Below are 13,693 nucleotides of genomic sequence, written 5' to 3' on the forward strand. Positions count from 1 at the left end.
GAGGAGTACCGCGGAGTCGACGGGGGAGCCTGCCTGCCCAGTGTGGACCAAGGTAAGTTCGAACTAAGGTACTTCGACTTCAGCTACGTTATTCATGTAGCTGAAGTTGCGTACCTTAGTTCGAATTAGGGGGGTAGTGTAGACCAAGCCTCAGTTTAATCCTGATCTGATGGTGTCAGATTTGCAAATGAACTGGAGCACAGCAGTTTCTCTTTGGAGTCTGGTCCTGAAGTTTTTTTCCTGTAAGATGGCTACCTTTACATCTGCTATTGTGTGGCCAGGGAGGTTGAAGTGTTCTCCTACAGGTTTTTGTATATTGCCATTCCTGATATCTGACTTGTGTCCATTTATCCTCTTGCGTAGTGACTGTCCAGTTTGGCCAATGTACATAGCAGAGGGGCATTGCTGGCATATATAACATTGGTGGACATGCAGGTGAATGAGCTGGTGATGTTGTAGCTGATCTGGTTAGGTCCTGTGATGGTGTTGCTGGTGTAGATATGTGGGCAGAGTTGGCATTGAGGTTTGTTGCATGGGTTGGTTCCTGAGTTAGAGTCGTTATGGTGCGGTGCGTGGTTGCTGGTGAGAATATGCTTAAGGTTGGCAGGTTGTCTGTGGGCGAGGACTGGCCTGCCTCCCAAGGTCTGTGAAAGTGAGGGATCATTGTCCAGGATGGGTTGTAGATCACTGATGATGCGTTGGAGAGGTTTAAGCTGAGAACTGTAGGTGATGGTATGCTCCCAATACTTCTGTTAGTCTCAAAGGTGCCACAGGACCCTCTGTTGCTTTTTACAGATTCAGACTAACACGGCTACCCCTCTGATACTTGACTTGCCCTAGATCACACAGGAAGTCTGTGACAGAGCAAGGAATTAGATTTGGTGCTTCCAAGTGCTAAGCTAGTACTCTAGCCACCAGGGGTTCTAAAACTGGGGGTTCTGACCCCTCAGGGGGTCGTGAGATTATTACTTGCGGGGTCGCGAGCTGTCAGCCTCAATCCCAAACCCCGCTTCACCTCGAGCATTTATAATAGTGTTAAATATAAAAAGGGTTTTTTTAATTTACAAGGGGGGGTCTCACTCAGAGGCTTGCTGTGTGAAAGGGGTCACCACTACAAAAGTTTGAGAACCACTGCACTAGACCATCCTCTGTGTGTGTGTGTGTGTGTGTGTGTGTGTGTGTGTGTGTGTGTTTCATAGAAGAGAAATCTCCATTAGTTGTCAGAAGAATAGGTCGTAGGACACACAGTTGAACTATTCTGATTTCATCCAATAGGAGACAATCTCACACATGCACACTAACCAATTTATCACAAGGGGATGATTTGGGGTCAGGAACAATTTTAGCCAATAGTAATACCAATGTGGCCACTGGAAACTTTTTAGTTATATAAATTATTAGAAAATATGTCCAGAATCTGGAATTATAGGGATGCTTCTTTGATATCATAGGGCATTACTGTTAAAAGATGATCAGGAACAGAAGGGGGGAAAAACTGCCAAGGAGTATCTTTCTTCCCACTTGCTGCTTGTTTAGTCAGAAAAAATAAAGATTAGGAAAAAAGTAAAATTTCATATTAATTTTAACAAAACAAAACAAAAAAAAAGGGCTGTAAGACATCAGGAAAAATATCAAGTCCCTAGATTGCATTTCTCCCCAGAGCATTATAAAAATCCATTGAGCTTACATGACATAATGGTTTCTCTAAAAAGCTGCAGTAGAACTTACAACTAGAATAGCATAAATACCTGGTGTGGCAGAGATTGTCATGGTAACTGCATATTTGTTTAATAGTGAATCACAGAGTAAACAGGTTGATAAAACCAAGCATTGTACGTTAATTTGTTAGGCTGCCCAAGAATTGTTGCAAAGCAGTGAGGTCTGATCCTGAAAGATGTTGAGCATCCATTAGTTCTAATGGAAATTTCACCTCAGTCAGCACTGCAGGATCAAACTCAAAGCCTGTAACGCTGCTTTTTTTCTTGGTTACCAGCTTCAGAACGTCACAATTCCTCAGGCTCGTGAGAGGTCACAGTTAGTAGGCTGCTTAAACATATGATTAGATTGAAACATTTGGGTTCTGGTTCTGTAATCCTTGCTTTCATAGGTAGGCCCTCCAACTTCAATAGGACGCATGTGAGTAAGTAATATTCAGGTGAGTAAGAGCTGCAAGATTGGGCCCTGGTACCAGTCCAATGATTATGAGCCTGATTCATGCCAAGTAGTACTCAGAAATAGTCAAACTAAAATCAATGTAATATTATAAGGAAGATATTGCACAAAGAAGGGCTGTCCCTGGATATGGGGGTGGTGTTGGAAGTTCCCGAGGTGTACACCCTCTGACTCCCCCTAGCAATTGGAAGTCCTGAATTATAGCAAGAATAACCACCAGCACTTTCTCCTGGTTAAAAAAAAAAAAAAGACATCTGAGCCAAATCAAACAATTTCTCCGTTAATGGCATTCTTAATTCTCTATTTACAGTAAAACTAATCGGCGTATAAATATACTAAATGAAAATATTTACCTGTTGTGAATAGGTCCTCTGAACTTTGGGTCAAATTTCCTTGGTTCACCTGCATTTAAAATAAGATATCATAAAAAACAGATCCTGGTAAAAATATGAACTATGTTCTTTTAACAGCAGTCCTTCAGGAACATCTTTCCAAGCTGCCCAGTGTAACCCGTTCTAGTAAATTAATTCTTGGGAGCGATACCAGTATCTCATCACTTACTTTGACCAGCTCTGTGATTGCAGAAGAGGTCAGAGCTTTGGGTATCTTAGGTACTTATATGGCCATCATTACTTTAGTACCAAACAATGTATTCAATCTCAAAACACTCTTGTGAGGTAGGGAAGTGCTGTTACACCATTTTACAGATAGGAATGTGGCAGAGAGAGTCTGATCTGCCCAAGGTCAACACAGGGAGGCTGTGGCAGAACAGAGAATTGAACATTGAACCTGAGTCTCCTGAATAAAAAGCGAATGCCCTAACCACTGGATCACCCTTCAAGAAAGCTAATGATTTGGAGCCATGTCTGCAGCTCCCATGCAACTACAGAATCTATACGGAGGCTAACAGAATTATGCTCACTCCAGGGTCTTACACCATGCTGCTTGGAATCGATGGCTTTTACAGGAGCCAATGCCACATCATGGCAGTATGCAGGGGTAATATATGGTCATTAGCCTACAAGGGGATTAACGTTAGCTCAGTTTGCCCTTCTTTGCACAGGTGCTCACAGGAGATAATGAGGTAATCCTGGAGACTGCAGGCCAGTCAAGTTGTCCAGCAGACAGGAAGGAAACCTCTATGGGTCTACCGATTTACCATTGCCCTGCATCTTCTGTAGTCATTTATACCAGTGCAAAGTGAATGGAACATTCTATCCTGCTACTTGAAATAGGTAGCATTTGCATTGCATGACTTCACTGGGTGTCACGCAATGGTGAATCAGGCCTGGATCTTGAAACACAGAAGGAGAGGACATTCTGCAGAATGGGTGCTGGAACTAGGGTGCTGCCACCCCTCCGGGCCTGAAAGCGGTTTCCATCATATACAGGGTTTACAATTTGGTTCAATGGATCTCAGCACCCCCAGTATACAAATTATTCCAGCACCCCTATTCTGGAGTAAGAAAGATGCCAAACCTCATACAGGAGTGAAGTGATGACGCAGGCTGGAGTTTCTGTTATTTTATTGCAGCATCAGATGAATTGTTTTGTTTATTTGTTAAAACCGTTTCTTGCTCAATATCCTGCCAAAAGCCTCAAAGAACAACAAAGGCAGCTTTTGTTATTTTTTAAGGTTTTTGCTAATCCACCTGGCAAACCATCCTGCCACTTACACGCCTTTATTCTACCTGGCCCCTACAGGCCTTGTTGTGACAACAAAATCCACCACAGACATCAGTGGGAGCAGTGCATGAGGAAAGAGCACAAGACTGGGCTGTATGGTCAACAGCAAGCCTCACCCCAGAGAATGGCAAGCCTGCAGAAGCGTATTTTTGATAACAAAACTTAAACTGTATCTGGGCTGATATATGGGCTTGAGAATGGCAGTAACAAAAAATAAGCATCAGCTATGATATAAGGATACCAGTTAACTATAACCAGATATTCCTTGCTACAGATAAGCATTTGCAAAAGCCACAACTTCACTGTTATCAGGCGTTAACAAATTAATCAAAGATGTCTTATGAGCATATGTTATAAAATACATCTGGCCAAAATAAGGAAAGTAGAGTGATTTTTAAAGAAGTTATATGTGGCCATTTCTGCAATTATTTTAAACAGGGCTCTCTTCCCAATGTGTTTCTTCTAGATTCATACTTCATAAGAGAGAAAATGTTCAATGCTGTTTCAATTCCTTTTGGGCTTGTAGCTATTTATTCCTAAAACTACCCACTGAGAATATAATTGCAAGTGTTCGTTTGAAATAAAATGCTTTCTTCCCTTGCCCAAGCTCAGTAAAAGAAACCACAAAAAAACCAAAACCATTTGATACCTGGTATTTTGCAGATTAATTCAGGTTTCAAATTAAGCAGAAAATTTGCTTTTGCTGAAGTTGTGGTTTTGTTCATTAAACTCATAATAAACCCCAGAGGGTTTGGAAGAGGGAGTGTGTTATTAGAAAGAAACCAAAAATGAACATTCTTCAAGGGAAAAAAAGAGGCATGAAAAACCTTAATTTAAAATCTCTCACTGAAAAATTTAGCATCTTTCTCATGACCTCCAAAACTTTCTCTTTTCTACTGGTTCACTACTATTTTATCAAGGCTCATTCTGAATGTACCAATTTCCCTGGACTTCTTTCCTCCTCTCATTGCCTCCCCCACCCAAAACAAAACAAACACCTATAGAATTTCATAGGAATGAACTCAACAAAGTTCTATAGATACTAAATAGGCTTCTACAAAAGTCATTCTAAAACCCACAGAATTTAATAGATAATAAGATCTATTTCAAGAAATTTGCAAACCAATCTATAAATTCTAATAGAAAATCATATCCCTGCCATAGAATTCTATAGGGCCACTGAAACATTATCTAGAAAGGATCTCATTGTCTATTAAGGTCAGTAGAAAATTCCTACAAAAGCAGTTCTGCTAGCTTTCCTGGTCTCTCTCTGCTTCTCCTCCCTCTATCAGCACCTATCTTGATTACCTGAGGCTCAGCCACTCCAAGACATAATGGGAACCCAAAATCCCCAAGCAGCCTGGTCTTGTGCTATCTGAAAGATTACCTACTTCTCTTTAAAAATGTTAAAATATATTTTAAAATACATTACTACTATTTTTTCCCATGAAGAAAGAAGCAAAATACAACTTTTGTACACAATACTATCTATCTATATATATTACTACAGCACAAATTCACATATCTATCTTATCCATTACAATAAGATTATATACATGTGCCAAACAGGTCTGCTTCATACAAATGAAAAAAATGTACATAAGATTCATGACTGTCTTCTCAAAATTTCTTTCCCAAATAAACTACACAGTTAGACTTTTAATTGTACTTTCCTCTCTCTCTCTCTCTCTGCCGGAATACCTGATATAAGCAGTTTGTATCTTCAAAACAGCTTACCAATCCCCAAGTTTATACACCTTTTCCAAAACAGCACCATAAGAGAAGGCATTTTTCTGTTTTCCAATATTTTAATTTAACAGCTAAAAAAGTTACCAGTACTATTTTAACCCAACATTATATTTCATCCAGAGTTAATTTTAACTGCTATGTTCTTTAACAAAAATTTGAAGAAGATTTGTAATAATTCTGTTGGCTGACTTCCCATTTCTGATGTAAATTAGCCATGTGAAACATTAGTAATAACTTCAATTAGTGCCCTTGTCAAATCTACCTGACAACTTCAACTCTCAAGGCCCAGATCCAAAGAGGTAAAGCATCATCCTAAACCCCAAATTTAGGCACCTCTGTATGGCACAGCTGATTATGAGAGAAGAGTGAGACAATGTACTCGGAGGCCTGGTCTACACTACAAAGTTAGGTTGATATAAACCGCGTTATACATTATTAACTCAACCTGCGACTACACTACCGAGTCCCTTCCGCCAACCCAATGGGCTTGTAAAATCAACTTCTGTACTCCATCTCCACGAGAGATGTAGCTAGGGTGACCAGACGTCCCGATTTTATCGGGACCGTCCCGATATTTCCTTGTTTGTCCCGCGTCCCGACCGACGTGCGGTCGGGACAACCGGACAAACAAGGAAATGCCCCGAGCCTCGAGCCCGGAAGTGCTCGCGCCCCCCCCCCCCCCCGCCCCGACTCCGCCCCCTCCTCCCCCGATTGGCTCCCTCCCCGAATCCCCACCTCTTCCCCGGGCTCACCATTCCCCCCCCGCTCCGCAAGCGCTGGAGGGAGGCCCGGGAGACGCAGGGGAAGCGCGGGGCCGGGGTGAGTAACAGTCCGGCCTGGCCCAGTGCAGGCAGGACTCAGTTGGGTGGTTGGGAGAGGAGGGGGGCGACCCGCGGGGCCAGGCGACGGGGGAGGAAGCGGCCATGGCGCTCGGCGGCTCTGGCGCCCCCGAACCCCCCGAGCCGGGGCCTGCAGCAGCGCGCACGCTGGGCCCAGCCCCTGGCTAGGCACGTCTGGGCTGCCCAGCTGGTGCTATCCCGCGGCGGCGGCATCGGCAGCCCAGCCCCGTTCGTTCCCCTGCGGGACGGGGGGGCTGGGGCCTGCTGCCCCCACTCCGGGGCCGCCGCGGGATAGCACCAGCTGGGCAGCAGCCCAGACGCGCCTGGCCAGGGGCTGGGCGCAGCGTGCGCGCTGCTGGGTCCCCGCAGCAGGCCCCGGCTCGGGGGGTTCGGGGGCGCCAGAGCCGCAGCCGCCGAGCGCCATGGCCGCTTCCTCCCCCGCGGCAGTGGGAGCTGCAGCAGCGGCTGCTCCCGAGTCCCGCTGGCCGGGGGTGAGAACAGCCACCGCCTGGCCCCGCGGGCCGCCCCCCTCCTCGCCCTACCACCCAACTGAGTCCTGCCTGCAAGGGACCAGGCCGGACTCTCACTACCCCAGCCCCGCGCTTCCCCTGAGTCTCCCGGGCCTCCCTTCAGCGCTTGCGGAGGAAGGTTTTTTTTTTTTTTTTTGGCCCCGCCCCCCCCACGCCCCCCCCCCACGTCACCACCCCCCCCGCGTCCCGATATTTGTCTTTGGTGATCTGGTCACCCTAGATGTAGCACTTCAGTCAACAACCACTCGTCGGTATGGGGATAGTGTAGACACTGTTGTATACAAGTCATTATGAGAAAATTCTCATGCCCCACTTACAGAACAGCCCTTCCCATTGCATTAGATTGTATACATTCTGTCACATGGTCCAGTCCTTGAGGCCCTTGCTTCAGGGGTAGGTACTTACTACTGTGACTGTCACTAAGCCCATTGAAGCTACCCTAGTCTGCTGAGTATGAAGCACACCCAAAGTCTGCTGGTTTCATTCAGAAGTTTCTAGTGGGTAACTTTTGTCAGTATAGAGATTAGGAATTTCCAAAAGAGACATTGTGAATTGTTTGTATATTTCAAAGAATACATATATACCTATTGTGACAAAGTTCCTCCTCTATCTTGGTGGGTCCTGTGCTTATTGGCAGATTTTCTTGCCTCAGAGATTCACCATGTGGGTTGGGGAACAGCCCAGAGACCTTCCCCTCTGGAAGAACCCACAGTCCAGGTCAATTGGGAGGTTTGGGGGGAACCTGGGCCCGCCCTCTACTCCGGGTTCCAGCCCAGGGCCCTGTGGACTGCAGCTGTCAATAGTGCCTCCTGTAACAGCTGCATGACAGCTACAACTCCCTGGGCTACTTTCCCATGGCCTCCTCCAAACACCTTCCTTATTCTCACCACAGGACCTTCCTCCTGGTGTCTGATAACGCTTGTGCTCCTCAGTCCTCCAGCAGCACACCCTCTCACTCTCAGCTCCTTGCCCCTCTTGCTCCCAGCTCCTCACACTCGCACCACAAACTGAAGTGAGCTCCTTTTAAAACCCAGGTGCCCCGATTAGCCTGCCTTAATTGATTCTAGCAGCTCCTTTTTAATTGGCTCCAGGTGTCCTAATTAGCCTGCCTGCCTTAACTGGTTCTAGCGGGTTCCTGATTACTCTAGTGCAGTCCCTGCTCTGGTCACTCCGGGAACAGAAAACTACTCATCCAGTGACCAGTATATTTGCCTTTTACCAGACTCCTGTACCCCACTGGTCTGGGTCTGTCACACTATTTAAGACTTCAATAATAATTGCAGACTTATACATGTTTACAGTGACTTCTTGCTTTACTGTCAGCTGAGAATACATAGAAAATGAAAGAAGTAGCCACTGTTAATACAGGGAAAACCATATACATTTCAGTTCATATTACTGAAGAGAGAGGTATGTTTTGCAGTCAATATTTTGTTTTTTAAATATAGGGAACCTTACAGTTGTATTTAAAAATGATAATGATTCTACCAATATGCAAGGGCATGAGCTTTTGGAGCAGGTAATTTTATTCTTTCTCCAAATAAGTAAAGCTGACTCATTGTTGATCTATGAGGGGAACACATATGGGTATAAATGGAGACATTCTGTGTGGATTTGGAGGTGCAAAACAACGTTATTTCCTAATAAGCACTATAACAGTATTGATTGTTGTTCTGTATGACCTATGTTTAGAAATTTTTGTTTTAACTTTCGCCAAATTCTACCCTAAAATAAGCACACACACAACTCCTGTTGTATCCAATGTAATCTGAGCCTGCTTTTAAGGGGGCAGATCCTAAGAAACCCAATATTAAACATATGTCATCTATATTTTTATTCTACCAAAAAAAGTTAATGTAACATGACTAGATCTCATTTTAGAGACTATTTTTATTATTAACAATGTTTTTAAAACTAGCATATATAGCAAATGCTAATTTCACTGGTGCAAACCAGTATGTAAATAGCATCTTTTAGTCATCCCAAGCATAGCAAAGCTAGTGGTTTCCGGTGTACCTCTTGGGATGTAATGTGTTGGCAATAACATAAGAAACTATTGAGGGGGAAAATATGAGCTCAATAGGCAGTTTGTTCACCTAGCTTACTTGTTTTTAGGGCCGCTTTTAAAATAACTATGCTAAAAGTAAAACTCTTCCATTTACACCTATATGCAAACGAGCCACTAAAGAAAAATGCTTAGGATAAGTCAATTTATCACAAGTTCGCAAAGCAGTTCTGTGACCAGTGATGATAACTTTCCTGAAATCTCCTATCTTCTACAGGTTAATGATGAGAACTAAATTAAACTGGTTTATCTGTTCTGCCTCTCTCAACAATTCAGAAAAGATGTAAAATAAAAGACCCCTGAAAACATCACTGTTTCTGCAACAGGTATTATAGAAAGGAAATGTAGGATGGTGCACATTTCTGGTGCCGCATGTCAAATAGTCTTTACTTGGTTGCCTGTGACACTTAGTCGGACAGAGCAGCACTACAACCAAAGTTCCAACACAGAGAATGTCAGTGTCAGAGGGACTCCGTGGCAGCGAAAAGAGGTAATACAGAAGATAATAAAGGCAAGTCTGAAAGTTAAACCCCACCTATAATAAACAACACTTACAGTAAGTTAAGCCATAAGCAATGACATCCCTCTAAGTGACAGAGAAATAAGTCATCTACCTTAATAAAATAACTAAGAAGCAGCATCAAGCCCACGCAGTGCTCAAATTTACAACCATTATGTCCATATGATTTTAGCTGTGGAGCGAAAAGGAATGAATTATTTACACGCACATTTGTATTACATAATACATATGTATAGTCAATGGAGCTATGCCAATCTACACCAACTGAGGAGCTGGTCATGTGTATGCATATGTGTAAATATTCTCTTTTTGAACATTGTCTAAAATCATGTAAGCAATGAGGTTTTGTATGGACCCCACTCTTCAGACTCAGGGCCAGTAAATCTGCCATCTTTGAAAACTGTTTGTTCAGTTCTGCCTCATTCTCGTCAATCATTTCATAACAGCATGTTGTAAGCTACATATCCACAGTATTGTTCACTCAAGTATCTCAGAGCTCTTTCCACAAACAAAGAGTCCAAACTTTAAAAGCTCAACTGCATTTGCATTTAAAAAGCCTGACTGGCACTGCAAACGGCAGATTTCGAACTTCCTTTTTGAAGATAATGAAGATAAAGTTAGGATTCCATCAGCATTTCCATTAAAACCTCTGAATTAATATTATCTGGGTTTATAAAGTATTCACAAAATATGATCATGCTGTAAATAATAAAAAAATATCTTCCATGACAGACAGTACCCTCTTTTCCCACCAGGGAGGAAAGGCTGATCAGCACCTTGCAGTATCAAGCTGCAAAGTAATAATGTTATGGTGAAAGATACTAATGGCTCGCACACTAGAGATCATTGATACATAAGCCCACAGCATGAAACTATCCATAGAAAGAGTTTGAGATGCCACGCAGCAACTGCCCTTAACTGTTGTTAAGGGTACTACTGCATGAGTTAGAGCACTCTTCTTTGTATGGTCTGTTAGACCTTTCTGAGGCCAGCTCTACACTAGAAACTTTTGCAGATATCGAAAAATCACTAGGGGGGTGATTTTTAAGATATTTCTATATTGGAAGAAGCCCTAATGTAGACACAGTTATACCAGCATATTAGTGCATTATAGCTTATTTTGCTCACGGGGAAGTAGCATAAGCTATACTGGCAAAAGCATTTTTCTGCTGGTATAAACTGCACCTACACTAGGAATGTACTACACCATGCTATCAGCGTAGCTATCCCAGCACACCTTTTCTACTGTAAACATAGCCTGAGCCGTCTTTGTTTTGCAGATGTGGATACACAAAAGGAGGGCTAATGGCCTGCCACCTGTTCCAGACCATTCATCATTTGAGGGGAGCCTTGGACTTGCGGTTTACTAGGTGTAAAGTGAAGAGGCAGCAGGAGAAAAATGGGCCCAGAGTATGTTTAAGCAGTTGGATTCTGTTTGAGTTTTGTGTGCGTCTTGGAGAGAGATGGGGGCCAAGGCAGCTGCTTCTTGGAACAAGGCAGTAGTGCCTAATCTGCCGTTCCTGCAGAAGAGAGCTGCCCATGTGCAGTTTGCTGGCACTGCTAGTCAAGGGAACCAGACTCGTATATTTTATACATAGGTGTTTTCTTAGCAGAATTTCTCTGACTTCATGTCACCAACTTCTGCTCTAAACGGGCACCTGACCAACAAAGCTCCCAAATGTGCTTTGTCTTGGCAAAGGGGCAACAACAATGAAATGTACTATTTAACCTTTTTCCCCCCCTTTCCAAAGTTTCTCCCAGTCTTGGGGGAAATATATTAGCTGGTTCCCACCATTCTCTACAAATCTTGTGGAGGGGAAAGCTGGTCTAGCATGGACTGACGCCATCTGCTTGTTTAGCTTTTAAATTAGTCAAAATGTTCAAGTTTGAAAAAATATCTGCTGCATGTAGACAATATTCATTATTCATCAGAACATGTGCTCAACACTGTGAGCCCAGTCACGTGTTATAACAAACCCACTGACGTGCCAAGTTACAGATACAGCACTGTGTCAATGTGAGTGTCTCGTATATTTCTGTTGACTATGGGGAGCACTGCACTGCAAGCTGCTACTACAATTCTGCTGTACAGAACATTATTCACTGAGCATCCCGCAGTGCTCTACAACCAAAGCTGAATTAGAAACCATCAGTTTAATGTCAGTGCTTCAGTATAGACATTACCTATGCTGACAGAAGAGGTTCTCCCATCACTGTGATTAAGCCAACTCCCAAGAGGTGGCAGCTAGGACTTAGGTCGGCTTAACTATGTTGCAGGAACAATATGCAGCACACTGTTCCCAAGGAGATGTCCCTGGCTAGTGAAGAGGAGCAACAAATAGGGAAGTTTTGCGAGGGAATTCTCCAGGTGAAGGAGGAGAGACTATGTGACAAGACCAACCTGTTGTGCCCATTTTGGTGCAGTTAGACTAAAAATAAGGCCCTTCGTTTTCATTTTTACCAAAAAATCCCCAGGTTTTACAAATAGTATTTTTCAGATTTTACCAATTTCCACACAATTTTGAACCAGTCAAGTACCTGAAAAGCACTAATTATACTACGAAAATCCAATCCATTACTTTAAGTGGATGTCTTTATGTTAATAATACATTAGTCCAAGTATAAATGCAAGGCTGTCTGTTTAAGTAAAGCAATGTAGTGAAAGATACAGATGCATATGCATACGTATATGTACTGTTAATGCACAGTTCATGAAATAAAGCCCAGAATGAACCTGCTTTGACTTTCAATATTCTTATTTTTCTCTATTTGTTGCTTTTTTCTGTCCTTCTGTCCCCCAATATTTACCCTGGAAACTGTGAAGTTAATTTTATTTTTTGTAATAAACACTGTCAAGTTCTTGGGAAATTTTAACAAAATAAAAGCTAAATACAAAGGGCCATGGTTAGACAGGAGCTCAAAGAAATATATTTTAAAAGCTGCCTTTACTCATTAACTAAATTCAGACTTTGGTCTCAAGCCTCATATCAGAAAAACCTTATCAAAATATTCACAGGCCCAGTACAATAAACACAGCAGACCCCATGACTCTGTTTGTTCTCTTCCACCTCAGTAAACCCCTAAAATATAATTTTTACCACAAAAGAACTCTGGCAGCGTATAGCTCCGGAGTCGCTGTGTATGTAGTAATACTGCTAGCGAGTACAGGACACAGGTTATGTTGTCACACATAAGTTTATTGCCCTGTAAAAAGGGCAGTGTCCACTACCCAAGAGCATCCCAGCAAAAGGAAATGGGACTTAGAAAGGGGAAAATCTGTACCCCCTGCTTTACTAGGTACAGATTACTCACCCTCCTCCCCCCGCCCACTAGGAGCTGCCCAATCCCCACCCACCTGCTGGGGTAGGGTACCAGGTGATCAACCCTTGCTCTGTCTCTGCCTCTCCCAGCAGCTGGAACCCAGCTGTTGGGTGTTTGCATGGGAAATGAGGCCTTTCTCTCCCTTCCTCCTCTGTACTGACACATCAGCCAAGATCTAGCCCTTAATAAATATATTTAACAGGTCTGTTCTCCAACCCATCCCCACCTATCAGGCAGGCAGGCAAGATTTCTCAGCCCCTGAAAATAGGAGCAGGCCAGGTTTTCAAAGGCATAATGAATTTCCAGTAGGGATTTACTTTGCTTATAGACATTCCTCCATTTGGCCTACATTGTACTGATGAAGCTTGTTAATAGGGGCAATTTCCTGTGCTCTCAGGATGTCTGTATTCAGTGGAACTGTTTGATAGCCTAGCCAGTGGGGCAAGATACAATACAATGTGTACCAGCAAGTGGGCTACTTTCTACAAACAAGATCATCTCTATTAACAGTACACCCATATGGTAATAGGCTTCAGTTGGATTAGCTACAGCATACCTGCATAGATTCTGATTTGGTGCAAAGAAAATGCACCTTGGAAGATATATACATTTGTGGATCACATCTGAGTGTAAGCGATCTCCACAATACTTCTACAATGAAAGTCAATATCTTCTAATTTATAGGCAAGAGGATAAAAATAGACAAAGTGCTCCAGAAAATGATCTCTAACTCAAATGGAGATTTTCTTCTCCAGCAATCAAACAAACTGGGGAATGTTATCCGACAGTGACATGATTAACAAAAATAAAG

At 43.1% G+C, this 13,693-nt stretch overlaps 1 protein-coding gene across 13 annotated transcripts in view; it reads right to left on the reverse strand.

Annotated features, from left to right (window-relative positions):
• SLC44A5 (solute carrier family 44 member 5) overlaps positions 1-13,693 on the reverse strand; it is a 197,177-nt gene that overhangs the window by 93,138 nt on the left and 90,346 nt on the right. For 11 of the 13 annotated variants that reach the window (XM_065555426.1, XM_065555434.1, XM_065555427.1 and 8 more), the window contains exon 2: positions 2,526-2,574. The exons of the other annotated variants lie outside the window; for them this stretch is intronic. In XM_065555426.1, coding sequence (XP_065411498.1) covers positions 2,526-2,574 — 49 coding nt within the window. The remainder of the gene's footprint in view (positions 1-2,525; positions 2,575-13,693) is intronic. 13 annotated transcript variants of the gene reach the window in all.

The sequence above is a fragment of the Chrysemys picta genome, chromosome 8 (assembly GCF_011386835.1).
Source record: "Chrysemys picta bellii isolate R12L10 chromosome 8, ASM1138683v2, whole genome shotgun sequence".
In the NCBI taxonomy this organism is placed as follows: domain Eukaryota; kingdom Metazoa; phylum Chordata; order Testudines; family Emydidae; genus Chrysemys; species Chrysemys picta.